Here is a 17,040-nt window from a genome sequence, read left to right as displayed (position 1 = left end):
ACAATACCAGAACAACACTAGGACAATATCAGAACAACTCTGGAACAAAGAAACAACAATGTTATACAGGAACAATGGAAAAATACCAGAGCAACACCAACAATACAAGAACAACTCTGGAACAACGTAGAATACAGGAACAACATTGGAACAATACAGGATCAATGGAGCAATACAGGAACAACAACTATACAGGAACAATACATGAACAACACTGGAACAATACAGGAACAACACTGGAACAATACAATAACACTAGAACATTACAGGAACAATGAAGCAATACAGGAACAATGGAACAATACAGGAACAACACTTGAACAATACAGGAACAACACGAACATTACTATGTGTTCGTGTGTTGTGTGGTCGTGTGTGTTTGTGTTCGTGTGTGTTTGTGTTCGTGTGTGTTTGTGTATGTACGTACGAGGGCCACAAGTGTAGCGTAGTGCCTAGCATGGCCCGGGTGTGTGGCCAGGGGGGTGGACCAGTGGTGGTGGCCCCGAGGGGGGTGGACCAGTAGTGGTGGTGGACCGGTGGTGGTGGTGGTGGCGCTGTAGTCAGTGTAATATGGACCGTGGTGGTGGTAGGTGAGGCTTCAGGTTCTCTCCTCAGACTCACCTTCACCTAACCTCTCACTCATGTACCATAACATCTGCCAGCAACCTTCTCCTCTCCAGGTTGACCAGTCAACCAGTGTTGGGTTTAACCCTTACTAGTCAACTCTCACCACCAGTGAATAAGTAGTGGAAACAGTGCTAGTGTCCTGGGGTGGATAGTGGACTACTTATAGTGACAGTGGTCTTACCATCAATGTATTAAATAGTACCTGGTTACCAGGACCTTAAGTACTGTACATGCACTTACAAGTGTAGTGGGGATATAAAGTGATAAACGGGTGTTAGCGGAAGGGGTATCCGCCCCCTGTACATCAGATAACACCGCCCACTACACCACTCCTACATAACTCACCTAGTCAGTGTTGATACCCCTTCCCATTATAACTCTGGAATAATTGTTCGTGTGAATTATGTTTCTTTTGTGAAAAAATGATTAGCCGGGGCGTGATTGTTGCTTTTCTGGAATCTGTAGAAAGTAGCGGAGGAGAATAGTCGTATATTTGAGGTCTGAGATAGTGTTCTTTTGTCGATGGTGAGACGTATAGCCAAGTCTCCTTGAACCTACTGGCCTTGTTGACTTAGCAGTAAATAGGTACCACTGCTGTGGGTCGTGTCCTAAGTAAGGATCCACACTGCTTGTCCTGGATTATAAGCAGTAAATAGGTACCACTGCTGCGGGTCGTGTCCTAAGGATCCACACTGCTTGTCGTCAATTATAAGCAGTAAATAGGTACCACTGCTGTGGGTCGTGTCCTAAGGATCCACACTACTTGTCCATTATAAGCAGTAAATAGGTACCATTGGTGTGGGTCGTGTCCTAGGTAAGGACGCGTGGGTTATACTGAGTTATTGACCCTCTGGTATTAGTCCTGGAAGGCTCCTTCGTCTTGAAGGATGAGTGTGAACGTGGTGTGGGTTACTCGGCCCCGGGACTACTAGAGGCTAGATCCAGCTGGTAAAATTAGCTGGATAGACACTCACCTGTGGCTGCTGGAAGGTAGAGTGAGGCATGAGTGAGTTGACCCGGGCGGGTGTGGGCGCTGTGTGGCCATGAAAGCACTCAGTCTGGAGGGTTTGAGGCGGCTGGTTCGGGGAAGCGGCAGCAGGGACAAGCAGCAGCAGCAACAGCAGCAGCAGCAACAGCAGCAGCAACAGCAGCAGCAACAGCAGGCAGACACACACTACTACCGTCGTTCCAGTTCGTTCAAAAAGGCTTCCCTTAAACGGTGTTCCCGCCGTCAGGATAAAATTACTCTTCCTAATGGCCTCGTGGTCAACACCTCGGCTCTTCAGCGCAAATCCTCAGTGTCTAGCGATGAGAGACGAGACGATGGCTACTCTACTGACGGCGGGGAGGCTGGGGGCTACGGCACCACTTCCACAGGCCTGCCGCGACGTATCATCACTTACGACGAGTGGAAAGTCGCCGTTAGCGATGAGGACTCCGTCAAGCACACAGACGAGTCTCTACCCTCAACTCTGTCAACTAACAAACTCTCCTCGCTGGACTCAGGTGTACGACACTCGCTAGACTCCAAGAAGAAGTTCAGTATAGAGTCTACTAAACGTTTAAGTTTGGATCGGCGTAAGACGTTAGGTGTTAACGTTGGGCATCACTTAGCGAGCTGTCGGTCTCCGTTACTCGCGCGAGATCACCGCTGTGGTCTCGATGCCCCGAATTTCCGCCGTACCGCGTCTGCAGATTCCCCAGTACCCCCGCTACGGATCAAGAGCTTGCTGGGGTCACCGCGCATAGCGCCGAAAACTCGTGAGCCTCCCAGCACACCAGCCCGCTCCTTGCACAACACCCCCAGTAGAACACGAAGCTGTCAGCCGGTGTCAGCACCACCCACGCCAGGAAAGAGTCATGTGCACCAAGTAGCTGGACCACTCACACCAACTCACCAGTTACGTGCATCGTGGCACGAACGTGAAACTCGGAGGTGTGTAGTGCACGTACCTCCTGGCTCCCCAAAGTTAGTTTCAGAGGTCAAACCTCAAGGTAGTCCCAAACCTCAGAGCCGTTGGTCAGCACTCTTTTCTGGCAGCTTCTTCTCTCGCTCACCCAGCAGGAAAAATCAGCAGCATCTCGAGGCTCAGCAACAGCTGGAAGAACAACGGCGGCAACAGGAACTGTTGGAGTTAGATAAACAGTACCAGCATTACCTGTACAATCGTCAAGTGTGTGGAGGCTCCCCCGCTTTAGTTAGGCAGAGATCAGTCCACTCCTGTGAGTCCCCATCTCTCTTACGGCACTCAGGAGCCTACAGTGTTCATCCCAGCGGACCTGTTAGTCTAGGTGGGTATGGTGTTGCTAGGGCGCAAGGGGGTCCTCGCTCAAGGACCGATCTGAACGCTAGTGGTCCGAGAAGTTTGAGCGTTCTTCCAGGCTATGGTAGTCCCTCTGCCATTCCCAGACATCTTGTTCTCGGCTCCTCGCCTGTACCTCGTCAGAAAATTTACGAATCTGGGACTCTGGGCCGTCAGATTTCCCAGGACTCTTCACAGATTGGTCACCGCTTGTCTCAAGACTCGGGACTCTTGAACAGACAAGGTTCACATGACCCTTCTGTGGGTCGTCAAATATCACTAGACTCTGGCGTGGGTCGTCAAATATCCTATGACTCTGGCGTGGGTCGTCAAATTTCGCTAGACTCTGGTGTGAGTCGTCAAATATCCCACGACTCTGTATCTATGAGTCGCCAAATGTCTCACGATACTGGACCAAAGAGTCGCCAAATTTCTCATGATTTGGGACAGATTAACTGTCAAATTTCTCACGATTCTGTTGCAGTAAATCGTCCCACGCCTCACGACTGTGGGACAGATCGTTTGATAATTCATGATTCTATCCCTACCAGTCGACCCATGTCTCATGATTCTATCCCTACCAGTCGACCCATGTCCCATGATTCTATCCCTACCAGTCGACCCATGTCCCATGATTCTATCCTTACCAGTCGACCCATGTCCCATGATTCTATCCCTACCAGTCGACCCATGTCTCATGATTCTATCCCTACCAATCGACCCATGTCCCATGATTCTGTCCCTACCAGTCGACCCATGTCTCATGATTCTATCCCTACCAGTCGACCCATGTCCCATGATTCTATACCTACCAGTCGACCCATGTCTCAGGATACAGTGCCAATGAATCATCATGTGTCTTGTGAGATTGGTTCACTGACACACCAGTATTACTACGAAATCCCACCTTTGACCAGACACATGTCACATGAACCCTCACCACCGGTTTCTCCTGCCTTACTCCAGAGGCACTGCTCTATACCTCCTGTTCTCCAGTCACCTGTGTTCAGGCCTCGCCCGGTGTCCTCTCCAGCTACGACACATTCCCTCAAGGCTCTGCAGGTGTTGGGTGAAACTGCATGTGTCGTCAACTCATCCCAGTTCTATCCTGGAAGACTTGTCAGTACCTGTTTTGGTACTAGCTTTAGTTCTGCTTGCACTTTAGGGGGTCGTCCCTTCTCCCGTACAAGCTCGCGAGAGCACCCTGTTCCACCCGTCCCAACCCACCGCCCACGGACTCCCATGTCCATGGGTCACCATGCCGTCCACCACCCTGGCCGACCCTTGTCGCTGGCTATGTCATCAACCTCACCCTGTCCAGACATCACCAGCCCTGCCAGTGTCACAAGCGAGGCTTCCAGCCGTGCTGGCAGGCGCCGTCGTGGCCCGGGACTTCTTGTAGGTCGAACCAGCTGGCTTTCCCGAACCTCATCCGCAAGAAAATCCAACCGGCAAGCCAGACGCCCCAAGAAACCATTGCAACTCCAGCGTCAACAAGAACTTCAGAACGAAGAACTGGATGAGAGAGTACCTGGACGAGCAGGACGGGTTCTCATACCTCAGGACTATCAACAAGAAGACCATTCCTCAGCACCTCAGACCAACTCGGTGGTATTTGTTCCTCCCCAGAGACGTCAATCTTCAGGCACAATTAAGCTTCATCAAACGCTCCTCCGCCGACTGGAAGTCCCCGAAATACGAACAGCTCACGCCCATCTTCTGATGCCTCTGAACCAGCCTGTTGGCTCCCACATGGTTAACGGCAGGAGCCAGAAAGCTGCCCAGCTAGTCCGTTCAATGCTTGAAGATGAAGAACAGGTGGGAGATGAAGTTGTGAATGACACTGCCAGCGAGCCAGGCGGTGCAAAATTCACTGTCAAGCCTGGGAAAAAGCCTAGATCGGAACCTAGCACAGCACGACTCAACTTACGAGCCACGAAGAACCCCGAGCTCATCTTGAGAGCTCTTGGGGTGATAGCAAAGCTCGGTAGATCAAGACAGGAACAGCCCGTCAACGAAGCCGCTAACGAGAGAGTTATTACCCAACTCCTCCTGCAGGACCTGGCGCAGCGCAAGTCGGGTCAAGGGTCACGCGTCGGCAGTGCCGAGTCGTTAGTCGAATCGATCGTTAGCAGTCGCGGGAGCAACGGCGCCACGAAACGCGTACGCCGCGTACGTCGGAAAAAATCGCAGAAGCGCCAGCCTGCGCTTCCTGCGTATCCATCGTGGAAGCGTGCGCCTAGACTGCGCTCCCCCCGAGGCAATGGTGAGTGTTACTTGTGTGATGTATACACTATATCTCTGCTACCAGTGTCACCATACATACCTGTATGTCATTGTAGTGTATGTTGGGTATATCAGGGTAACTACATGTAGTCTGGTTGATCAGGTCTTGAATCACCAGACCAGTGTTGTGAATAGTGATATGTCATGACCAGTGGGGTGGGTAGTGTTATGACCATTGTAACCAGTGTTGTGACTGTAGTGGCCAGTGGTACGGTCAGTGTTGTGACCAGTGTTGTGTCAGTGTTGTCGCTGTTGTGACCAGTGTTGTCATTGTTGTGACCAGTGTTGTGTCTGTTGTCGCTGTTGTGACCAGTGTTGTCAGTGTTGTGGCCAGTGTTGTCAAGTATTGTGACAAGTGTTGTGGTTGGGGTGGTGGCCAGCGTTGTGACCAGTGTTGTGGCCAGTGCTGTCTACCTGGAGGATATTCCGGAGATCAACGCCTCCGCGGCCCGGTCTACAACCAGGCCTCCCTGTCGATCAGGGCCCGATTAACCAGGCTGTTACTGCTGGCCGCACGTAATCCAACATACTGTGGGATGACTCTCATGTCTGGACTGTGGTATACCCCCCATCCGTGTTTGGACTGTGGTGTGACCCCTGTGCCTGGACTGAGAAGAACCCCGTGTCTGGACTGTGGGAAGACCCCCCCCCCGTGTTTGGACTGGTGTGACCCCTGCGTCTGGACTGTGGGAAGACCTCCGTGTCTACACTGTGAGAAGGCCCCCGTGTCTACACTGTGAGAAGGCCCCCGTGTCTACACTGTGAGAAGGCCCCCGTATCTACACTGTGAGAAGGCCCCCGTGTCTACACTGTGAGAAGGCCCCCGTGTCTACACTGTGAGAAGGCCCCCGTATCTACACTGTGAGAAGGCCCCCGTGTCTACACTGTGAGAAGGCCCCCGTGTCTACACTGTGAGAAGGCCCCCGTGTCTACACTGTGAGAAGGCCCCCGTGTCTACACTGTGAGAAGGCCCCCGTGTCTACACTGTGAGAAGGCCCCCGTGTCTACACTGTGAGAAGGCCCCCGTGTCTACACTGTGAGAAGGCCCCCGTGTCTACACTGTGAGAAGGCCCCCGTGTCTACACTGTGAGAAGGTCCCCGTGTCTACACTGTGAGAAGGCCCCCGTGTCTACACTGTGAGAAGGCCCCCGTGTCTACACTGTGAGAAGGCCCCCGTGTCTACACTGTGAGAAGGCCCCCGTGTCTACACTGTGAGAAGGCCCCCGCATCTACACTGTGAGAAGGCCCCCGTGTCTACACTGTGAGAAGGCCCCCGTATCTACACTGTGAGAAGGCCCCCGTGTCTACAATGTGAGAAGGCCCCCGTGTCTACACTGTGAGAAGGCCCCCGTGTCTACACTGTGAGAAGGCCCCCGTATCTACACTGTGAGAAGGCCCCCGTGTCTACACTGTGAGAAGGCCCCCGTGTCTACACTGTGAGAAGGCCCCCGTGTCTACACTGTGAGAAGGCCCCCGTGTCTACACTGTGAGAAGGCCCCCGTGTCTACACTGTGAGAAGGCCCCCGTATCTACACTGTGAGAAGGCCCCGTGTCTAGAGTGTGAGACGGCCCCCGTGTCTACACTGTGAGAAGGCCCCCGTGTCTACACTGTGAGAAGGCCCCCGTGTCTACACTGTGAGAAGGCCCCCGTGTCTACACTTTGAGAAGGCCCCCGTGTCTACACTGTGAGAAGGCCCCCGTATCTACACTGTGAGAAGGCCCCCGTGTCTACACTGTGAGAAGGCCCCCGTATCTACACTGTGAGAAGGCCCCCGTATCTACACTGTGAGAAGGCCCCCGTGTCTACACTGTGAGAAGGCCCCCGTGTCTACACTGTGAGAAGGCCCCCGTGTCTACACTGTGAGAAGGCCCCCGTGTCTACACTGTGAGAAGGCCCCCGTATCTACACTGTGAGAAGGCCCCCGTGTCTACACTGTGAGAAGGCCCCCGTATCTACACTGTGAGAAGGCCCCCGTATCTACACTGTGAGAAGGTCCCCGTGTCTACACTGTGAGAAGGCCCCCGTGTCTACACTGTGAGAAGGCCCCCGTGTCTACGCTTCCTCTCCATAGCATACATAAGGCAGCTGAAAGGGGATTTTTGCAGTTATTGATGAACACGGAGTTCCACGAGTCTGGGCCTGGGGCAGAGTGCATGGCCATGAGTCTGGGCCTGGGGCAGAGTGCATGGCCATGAGTCTGGACCTGGGGCAGAGTGCATGGCCATGAGTCTGGGCCTGGGGCAGAGTGCATGGCCATGAGTCTGGGCCTGGGGCAGAGTGCATGGCCATGAGTCTGGACCTGGGGCAGAGTGCATGGCCATGAGTCTGGGCCTGGGGCAGAGTGCATGGCCATGAGTCTGGGCCTGAGGCAGAGTGCATGGCCATGTTGTCAATGGCATTTTTAAAGTCTATCGGCGTTTACCTGGAGAGACTTAGGATTATGCTAGAAATTCTGGAGATATAAAAATTTTGAATCTTGGTTATATAAAAACAACATTTAGGCTGACACTCTTAAGTCATTCAGATTGTCAGTCTTGTCAGTCATGGAAACATAAACACATGCAGTTTAATATGATCCTTTATTGACAACGTTTCGCCCTCACAGTGGGCTTTTTCAAGTGTCACACAGATCTACCTGGGGTGGAAGGTACGGGAGTATGTACCTTCCACCCCAGGTAGATCTGTGTGTGACTTGAAAAAGCCCACTGTGTGGGCGAAACGTTATCAATAAAGGATCACATTAAACTGCATATGTGTCGATATTTTATACCATTTATTTTCATCCTGTCAGTCATACTGAGACTTCAGTATCTCACTCATTTCTTTGCTGTCATCACTGTAAGTCCCGTCTTGTTTAAGTAAGGTTCCAATACTTCATGTGGTTTTTTCCCTAGATTTAGCATTTTCAATTTTATTTATGACTAAGTTCTTCGTGTGTTTCCTAGCTCCTGTATGATTTTTTTAACTTAATTAAGTATGCTAGTTCTCTAGCCAGTGCCTCTTGTATTGCAGATAATCTGGCTCCTCTCTAGAAGCTCTGTGATTCTTCACCTTCTCCTGTAGAAGGACCGTCTCTCCCTTTTTAGTTTACATCGTTTTCTTAGGGTAATGTGCCTAGAGCATATTTCCAGTGTCACAAAGTTGATCCTTTCTGGGCACTGGCTTGATGGAGAAGATAACCTTTGTATGAGACAGTGGTGGTGGTAAACTGTGGAGGAGACGGTGGTGGTGGTAAGCTGTGGACGAGACGGTGGTGGTGGTAAACTGTGGATTAGACAGTGGTAGTGGTGGTAAACTGTGGAGGAGACAATGGTAGTGGTGGTAAGCTGTGGAGGAGACAGTGGTGGTGGTGGTAAACTGTGCAGGAGACAGTGGTAGAGGTGGTAAACTGTGGAGGAGACAGTGGTAGAGGTGGTAAACTGTGGAGGAGACAGTGGTAGAGGTGGTAAACTGTGGAGGAGACAGTGGTAGTGGTGGTAAGCTGTGGAGGAGACAGTGGTAGAGGTGGTAAACTGTGGAGGAGACAGTGGTGGTGGTGGTAAACTGTGCAGGAGACAGTGGTAGAGGTGGTAAACTGAGGAGGAGACAGTGGTGGTGGTGGTAAACTGAGGAGGAGACAGTGGTAGTGGTGGTAAACTGTGGAGAAGACAGTGGTAGTGGTGGTAAACTGTGGAGGAGACAGTGGTAGTGGTGGTAAACTGTGGAGAAGAGAGTGGTAGTGGTGGTAAACTGTGGAGGAGACAGTGGTAGTGGTGGTAAACTGTGGAGGAGACAGTGGTAGTGGTGGTAAACTGTGGAGGAGACAGTGGTGGTGGTGGTAAACTGTGGAGGAGACAGTGGTAGTGGTGGTAAACTGTGGAGAAGACAGTGGTAGTGGTGGTAAACTGTGGAGGAGACAGTGGTAGTGGTGGTAAACTGTGGAGAAGAGAGTGGTAGTGGTGGTAAACTGTGGAGGAGACAGTGGTAGTGGTTGTAAACTGTGGAGGAGACAGTGGTAGTGGTGGTAAACTGTGGAGGAGACAGTGGTAGTGGTGGTAAACTGTGCAGGAGACAGTGGTAGTGGTGGTAAACTGTGGAGGAGACAGTGGTAGTGGTGGTAAACTGTGGAGGAGACAGTGGTAGTGGTGGTAAACTGTGGAGGAGACAGCGGTAGTGGTGGTAAACTGTGGAGGAGACAGTGGTAGTGGTGGTAAACTGTGGAGGAGACAGTGGTAGTGGTGGTAAACTGTGGAGGAGACAGTGGTACTGGTGGTAAACTGTGGAGGAGACAGTGGTAGTGGTGGTAAACTGTGGAGGAGACAGTGGTAGTGGTGGTAAACTGTGGAGGAGACAGTGGTAGTGGTGGTAAACTGTGGAAGAGACAGTGGTAGTGGTGGTAAACTGTGGAGGAGACAGTGGTAGTGGTGGTAAACTGTGGAGGAGACAGTGGTAGTGGTGGTAAACTGTGGAGGAGACAGTGGTACTGGTGGTAAACTGTGGAGGAGACAGTGGTAGTGGTGGTAAACTGTGGAGGAGACAGTGGTAGTGGTGGTAAACTGTGGAGGAGACAGTGGTAGTGGTGGTAAACTGTGGAAGAGACAGTGGTGGTGGTGGTAAACTCAGTACTCAGCTTCAAGAATAAGTATGATGAGGTTCAAGAAAGGAGATGTCAGTGATGCTGATCAAGGTGGTCTAGGAGGTGCCAGGAGCTGTGATTCAACCCCTGCAAACACAACCAGATGAGTGACACACGCACACACACACACACACACACACACACACACACACACACACACACACACACACACACACACACACACACACACACACACACACACACACACACACACACACAGGTGAGAGTTGAGTAATGACTTGCGTTATCAAGAGACTTTTCGTTACCTAACGTGTGAGTGAAGGGAGTTCATGTTCCAGAACCAACAGTCTTGTTGATCAGACCAGGAACCAGGAGGTCTGCTCTGGTCTGGGACCTTGCCGTCGGGGGGGCCTTGACCCCCCTGCTATGATCTACGAATAATCTTTGTAAATTATAAACTTGTGTTTAAGGTAATGTGAAGGTGTTATCAGGTGATATTTGTGTATTCACCTGCATGTGGTTATAGGGGTCGATTCACAGCTCCTAGCCCCACTTTCCTGTTAGTCGCTACTGGGTCCACTCTCCCTGAGGTTTATCGTACCTCTTCTTAAATCTATATTTGGATCCTGCCCCATTACTTCCCTTTCCAGAGGTGTGTGTGTGTGTGTGTGTGTGTGTGTGTGTGTGTGTGTGTGTGTGTGTGTGTGTGTGTGTGTGTGTGTAGTCACCTAATTGTGGTTGCAGGAGTCGAGACTTAGCTCCTTGCCCCGCCTCTTCACTGAGTGCTACTGGGTCTTCTCTCTCTGCTCCATGAGCTTTATCATACCTCATCTTAAAGCTATGTATGGTTCCTGCCTCCACTATCTCACTTGCTAGGCTGTTCCACTTCCTGACTACTCTGTGACTGAAGAAATACTTCCTAACATCCCTGTGATTCATCTGAGTCTTGAACTTCCAACTGTGTTCCCTTGTTGCTGTGTCCCATCTCTGGAACATCCTGTCTCTGTCCACCTTATCTATTCCACGCAGTATTTTGTAAATCGTTATCATGTGTGTGTGTGTGTGTGTGTGTCGTGGAACTGAGAGAACATTTCACCACTGGATCACTGTACTGGACTGGACGTGCTTGAAAGGTCACAGGTTGCAACTTTTTTCATTGTTAATATTATAGCCGGTCAGAGCGTGTGTATGTCTGACCCTTGATTATGTCTTATCTGTTAGTATGTCTGTCTGACCTTTAATTATGTCTGACCCTTGATTATGTCTAACCCTTGATTATGTCTAACCCTTGATTTTCTCTGACGCTTGCGTGTGTCTCACCCTTCAATATGTCTGACCCACAGTGCCCCAAGGCACTGTCCTGGCACCTCTGCTGTTTCTCATCCTCACAGCAGACAGATAAAAACACCCATCACAGTTTGGTATCATCATTTGCAGATAACACTTAGATAAGCATGAAAGTTAGTACGGTAGAAGACACTGAAAAATTACAGGAAGACATAAGCAGTGTTTTCCAGTGGTCAGTGAAGAACAACATGACGTTCAGTGGTGATAAGTTCCAGCTGCTTAGGTACGGAAAGAATGAAGAACTTAAAAGTAACACTGTATACAAAACTCAAGAGGATCATTAAATAGAACGAAAAGAACACTTAAAAGACCTGGGAATAATTATGTCAGCGGAACTTTCTTTTGAAGTCCATAACAAGACAAAGATCACGACAGCCAGGAAGATCACGGGGTGGGTATTGAGAACTTTCAAAACAAGGGAAATAATGCCACTGGTGACACTTTATAGATCACTAGTGCTCCCTCACTTAGAATATTGTTCAGTGTTGACGACCCCGTTCATAGCAGGAGAAATATCAGAGCTGGAACTAATATAGAGATCTTTTATGGCTCACATTGAGCCAGTAAAGTATTTAAATTACTGGGAACACCTTCAAGTTTTGAACATGTACTTACTGGAGCGGAGGAGAGAGAGAGAGAGAGAGAGAGAGAGAGAGAGAGAGAGAGAGAGAGAGAGAGAGAGAGATACATAATAATATATACCTGGAAAGTACTCTAGGGTCTGGTGCCAAATGTTCACACTGCCATAACAACATACTGGAGTGAGAGATATGTGAGGAAGTGTAAAATAAACCCAGTGAGGAGCAGGGGTGCGGTGGGCACAATAAGGGAACACTGTATCAACATCCGGGGTCCCAGATTATTAAACATCTTACCAGAAGATATCAGAAACACTGCTGGAACAAGTGTAGAAGTCTTCAAGAGGAAACTGGATAAGTATCTTCACCAAGTGCCAGACAACCAGGCTGTGATGGATATGTGGGGCAGCGGGCCTCCAGCAGCAACAGTCTGGTTAATCAGGCAAGCACCAGACGAGCCTGGCCCATGGCCGGGTTCTGAGAGTAATGAGACTCGAAACTCGTCAGAGGTTTATTGTAATAGTCTACAACAAGTGCCACCATAGTGTGATAGTCTACAAGTGCCACCATAGTGTGATAGTCTACAAGTGCCACCATAGTGTGATAGTCTACAAGTGCCACCATAGTGTGATAGTCTACAACAAGTGCCACCATAGTGTGATAGTCTACAACAAGTGCCACCATAGTGTGATAGTCTACAACAAGTGCCACCATAGTGTGATAGTCTACAACAAGTGCCACCATAGTGTGATAGTCTACAACAAGTGCCACCATAGTGTGATGGTCTACAACAAGTGCCACCATAGTGTGATAGTCTACAAGTGCCACCATAGTGTGATAGTCTACAACAGGTGCCACCATAGTGTGATAGTCTACAAGTACCACAATAGTGTGATAGTCTACTACAAGTGCCACCATAGTGTGATAGTCTACAAGTACCACCATAGTGTGATAGTCTACAAGTACCACCATAGTGTGATAGTCTACAACAAGTACCACCATAGTGTGGTCTACAACAAGTGCCACCATAGTGTGATAATCTACAACAAGTGCCACCATAGTGTGATAGTCTACAACAGGTGCCACCATAGTGTGATAGTCTACAACAGGTGCCACCATAGTGTGATAGTCTACAACAAGTGCCACCATAGTGTGATAGTCTACAACAGGTGCCACCATAGTGTGATAGTCTACAACAAGTGCCACCATAGTGTGATAGTCTACAACAAGTGCCACCATAGTGTGATAGCGTACAACAAGTGCCACCATAGTGTGATAGTGTACAACAAGTGCCCCCATAGTGTGATAGTCTACAAGTGCCACCATAGTGTGATAGTCTACAACAGGTGCCACCATAGTGTGATAGTCTACAACAAGTGCCACCATAGTGTGATAGTCTACAACAAGTGTCACCATAGTGTGATAGTCTACAACAAGTGCCACCATAGTGTGATAGTTTACAACAAGTGCCACCATAGTGTGATAGTCTACAACAGGTGCCACCATAGTGTGATAGTCTACAACAAGTGTCACCATAGTGTGATAGTCTACAACAAGTGTCACCATAGTGTGATAGTCTACAACAAGTGCCACCATAGTGTGATAGTTTACAACAAGTGCCACCATAGTGTGATAGTCTACAACAGGTGCCACCATAGTGTGATAGTCTACAACAAGTGTCACCATAGTGTGATAGTCTACAACAAGTGTCACCATAGTGTGATAGTCTACAACAAGTGTCATAGGATAGCAAGTAGTAAACAGTGTAGTGGGAGGCTGCCACAGTGAAAAAGTTCTGTTCCACAAGGCACAGTATTGGTGCCACTTTTGTTCCACAAGGCACAGTATTGGTGCCACTTTTGTTCCACAAGGCACAGTATTGGTGCCACTTTTGTTCCACAAGGCACAGTATTGGTGCCACTTTTGTTCCACAAGGCACAGTATTGGTGCCACTTTTGTTCCACAAGGCACAGTATTGGTGCCGTCTCCCATCTGAGAGTTGTTTGATCAGTATCGGAAAGGAGAGTCTAGCCCGTTCTCCAGCAGCCTCAAATGTATTTAAATTAATTCGTATAAAGGACTTCCAAGATCTAACCAGGTGGCAAGATTATGAACAGTTAATTTGCAATTATCTTGAACCGGTGCGAGAAACCGATCCATTCGTTGTTCTCAAAGAATTAGTTTGCACAGCTCCGAGACCAGAAGAGTCATTAGATGAGTTTGCTCTTCGTCTTAATAACCTAATGTCCTCATTTGTTAAAGCAGGTCAAAATTCAAAGTACCTTAAAGATAACGATAAACCAGCCCTTGATGGGTTTGCCAAATTAGCTGCATTTGGAGTTATTAAACAACTAATGCCACCGACATCTAGGTATGTGTACAATTCAAGTCCGCTAGATGCTACTATGGGACCGCTTGCAGCTCTAATCCATGTACGAAATTTGTGTCCCGAGGGAACCTTCCCTTATCGTAAGTCTATACCAAACACCTTGTCCAATCCTGTACCTCCTCTAGTTTGTGCTACTACCAAAACTCCCAACCTTAATCACTCGCGTCCATCATCCAAAGCAAGTGTTAAGAGCCATCATTCCCATAGCACCCGTAGCATGTACAGTACCCACAGTCAAAGAACTTGCTACAATTGTGGTTACCGTGGCCATATTGCTATTAATTGTCATGACAGTCACCCTAAGAAGCGTTGTACTGATGATGAGTACCAGTCAGATCTTCCCTACTGTACTTATCATAGAATTCATGGACATGACACATCTGAGTGCAATGCTCTCTACAACCTTCAGTACTCTAGGTCTTTCCGTGGCCGTTCCAACCGCAGAGCCAGGAGAGGAAACAGACGTCGTGGTTCACAAACTAACCAGAACCAGGCTCATTCTTCCAATTCGGGGGAATTCGAGCGCCCCAGTCAAACCGTCCCATGGTGACTGTAGGTGATAATGAGTACACCATCCCCGTTCACAATCCCTTTGAAGCCTTAAGCAGTCTCGAGAATGACAATCCTGCTGATGATGTTGCTTCACACGTCTCTGACGTAGAGGAATTTGGGGATGAAGTAGAAAATGCCTTCTCCGATGACAACTCACCTTTCTGTTTGCATATAACTCCTAACGTAACGATTGGTCCATTAGTACAAGCTTCTGTCCATAATGCGCCCGTTCATGTGTTCATGGACTCTGGTGCGCAAGTTAATATCATTAGGTCTAGCTTGTTTAAAGAGAAGCAGTTACGACGTGTCCTCCTCGTTGAACCAACTACTGTAACCTCCCTTAGTGGAGTAGCTGGTTCCCTTCTGCGAGTCCAAGGTCAGACTTTGCTCACCTTTACTGTCCAAGGAAGAGACTTTACTGCTGCTTTTCTTGTTGTCGACCAGATTACTTTCCCTGGTGACCTTCTACTGGGATTTGCTTCCATGAGAGACTTACGCATTGTGCTCGACCCGTACCGATGGCATGCCCAAATTGACGACTTGATCATTCCATTCTGGGGTTACCAGCTTGGATCAGAAATCTGTCATACTGCTGCAGAGTATGATGTACGGATTAAGTCCTTACAAGCCAATGCATTCTCCAGTAGCGTACCCAAGCGGTCAGGCACTGGTAATTCTGTCACTCCCATCTGTGTTCCGTTGCCTCAAGTGTCCGAGGACACTCAGACTGCCTTGAGTGCACAGCCTATCCCTGCAATGACTGCTAGTTCAAGTAGTAGTTTCTCCACAGGGGATGCCTTGTCAGAAAACGATTACTTGAAACTAGTAATGCCATCTCTTGTTGATGTCACATGCCGTCCGCAGAAAGACGTCTCTGTTGCGGCTAGTGCTCTCACTAGAGTGTCTGTTGTTGTTCCTAATGTCCCAGATGGTGATAACGTCCTAGTTGACAGTGATTCCTGCAAGGTCAAAGGTTTATTTGTTGAACCTTCCTTACACATTGTAAGAGACAGTAAGATCCATTTACTCCTTGCTAACACTTTGGGTCACAGTGTTCGTCTCAGAGCAAATACCAACCTTGTTGACCTAGTTCACTATCCTTACCCTGTTCAAGTACAGGATGACGTGCCACCTGACCAGTGGGTCAGTGCTATTTCAACAGTGGAGACCTCATCCACTCTGCTGGATCAATCTATCCCACCAGTTGAGGAGAAAGACTTAGCTCCCACTGATTTCCCAGATGAAGTCCAGCGCTTGTTGACGCTGTTGAACAAACGTCGTAAAGCCATTGCCTTACCAGGTGAGAAGATGGGTATAACGAACTTATTGTCCCATCGTATTCCACTTGAACCTGGTACTAGACCTATTTATATACCTGCGTACAGAATGCCTCATTCCCAAGTTGCTGTCGCAGAGGAACTGATCAATCAAATGCTCAATGATGGAGTTATTGCACCTAGCAATTCACCCTGGAATGCACCCTTGATCCTAGTGCCTAAGAAGGACGGCACTTGGCGCCCGGTGATTGACTTTAGGAAGTTAAATGCGAAAACCATTTCAGATCGCTTCCCACTTCCTGTACTAGGTGACCTTTTACACAATATCGGAGATAACAAAGTCTTCTCGACCCTGGACTTGTTACAAGGTTTTTGGCAAGTCCCTCTTCACGAGGACAGCCAAGAGCTAACTGCATTCTCCACTCCTACAGGTCATTATCACTTCCTCCATATGGCGTTTGGATTACGATCCTCCCCTATCACGTTCTCAAGGATCATGACTAATATCTTTAGAGGTCTCATAGGCAATGCACTTATGGTGTACTTAGATGACGTAATCGTCATGTCTAAAGACGTGGATACACACTTGAAAAGACTTGATGTAGTACTTGGTAAGCTTGAAGAAGCCAATTTAAAGATCAAACTGTCTAAATGTCAATTTTTCAGATCAGAAATTAAGTTTCTTGGTCACGTAGTCACTCCTAGAGGGGTTACGACTGATCAAAGTAAAGTAACTGCAGTACTAAATTTTCCAACTCCCAAAACTGCTGATGCCGTAACATCCTTTGTGGGCTTAGCAGGTTTTTATAGATCTTTCATTGCCAATTTTTCTTCCATAGCTGCTCCACTAACTGAATTGCTTAAGAAAGATGCTCCTTTCGCTTGGACCTTCCGTCAAGAAAGAGCATTCCAAACACTAAAAGAAAAGCTAACATCTGCTCCAATTTTGAAATTTCCAGATTTTTCTAAGCCCTTCTATCTGACAACTGATGCTAGTTCAATTGGCATAGGTGCCGTACTAGCTCAGAAGACTGATAGCAAGTACAACGCAGTTGCATTTGCTAACCGAGTCCTTACGAAGGCTGAACGTAATTATACAGTAAC

General features: G+C 48.7%; 1 protein-coding gene across 8 annotated transcripts in view; it reads left to right on the top strand.

Annotated features, from left to right (window-relative positions):
* The first annotated feature begins 561 nt into the window (after window positions 1–561).
* Window positions 562–17,040, top strand: part of DIP2 (disco-interacting protein 2) — a 613,961-nt gene continuing 597,482 nt past the window's right edge. For 7 of the 8 annotated variants that reach the window (XM_070104686.1, XM_070104684.1, XM_070104685.1 and 4 more), the window contains exon 1: window positions 573–5,196. In XM_070104686.1, coding sequence (XP_069960787.1) covers window positions 1,671–5,196 — 3,526 coding nt within the window. In that variant the 5' untranslated portion in view covers window positions 573–1,670. Of the gene's footprint in view, window positions 5,197–17,040 lie in introns of all 8 variants that reach the window. The other variant, XM_070104687.1, reaches the window with a different exon arrangement.

This window comes from Cherax quadricarinatus, chromosome 93, assembly GCF_038502225.1.
Source record: "Cherax quadricarinatus isolate ZL_2023a chromosome 93, ASM3850222v1, whole genome shotgun sequence".
NCBI classification, from domain to species: domain Eukaryota; kingdom Metazoa; phylum Arthropoda; class Malacostraca; order Decapoda; family Parastacidae; genus Cherax; species Cherax quadricarinatus.
This window is presented reverse-complemented; position numbering and strand designations above follow the sequence as displayed.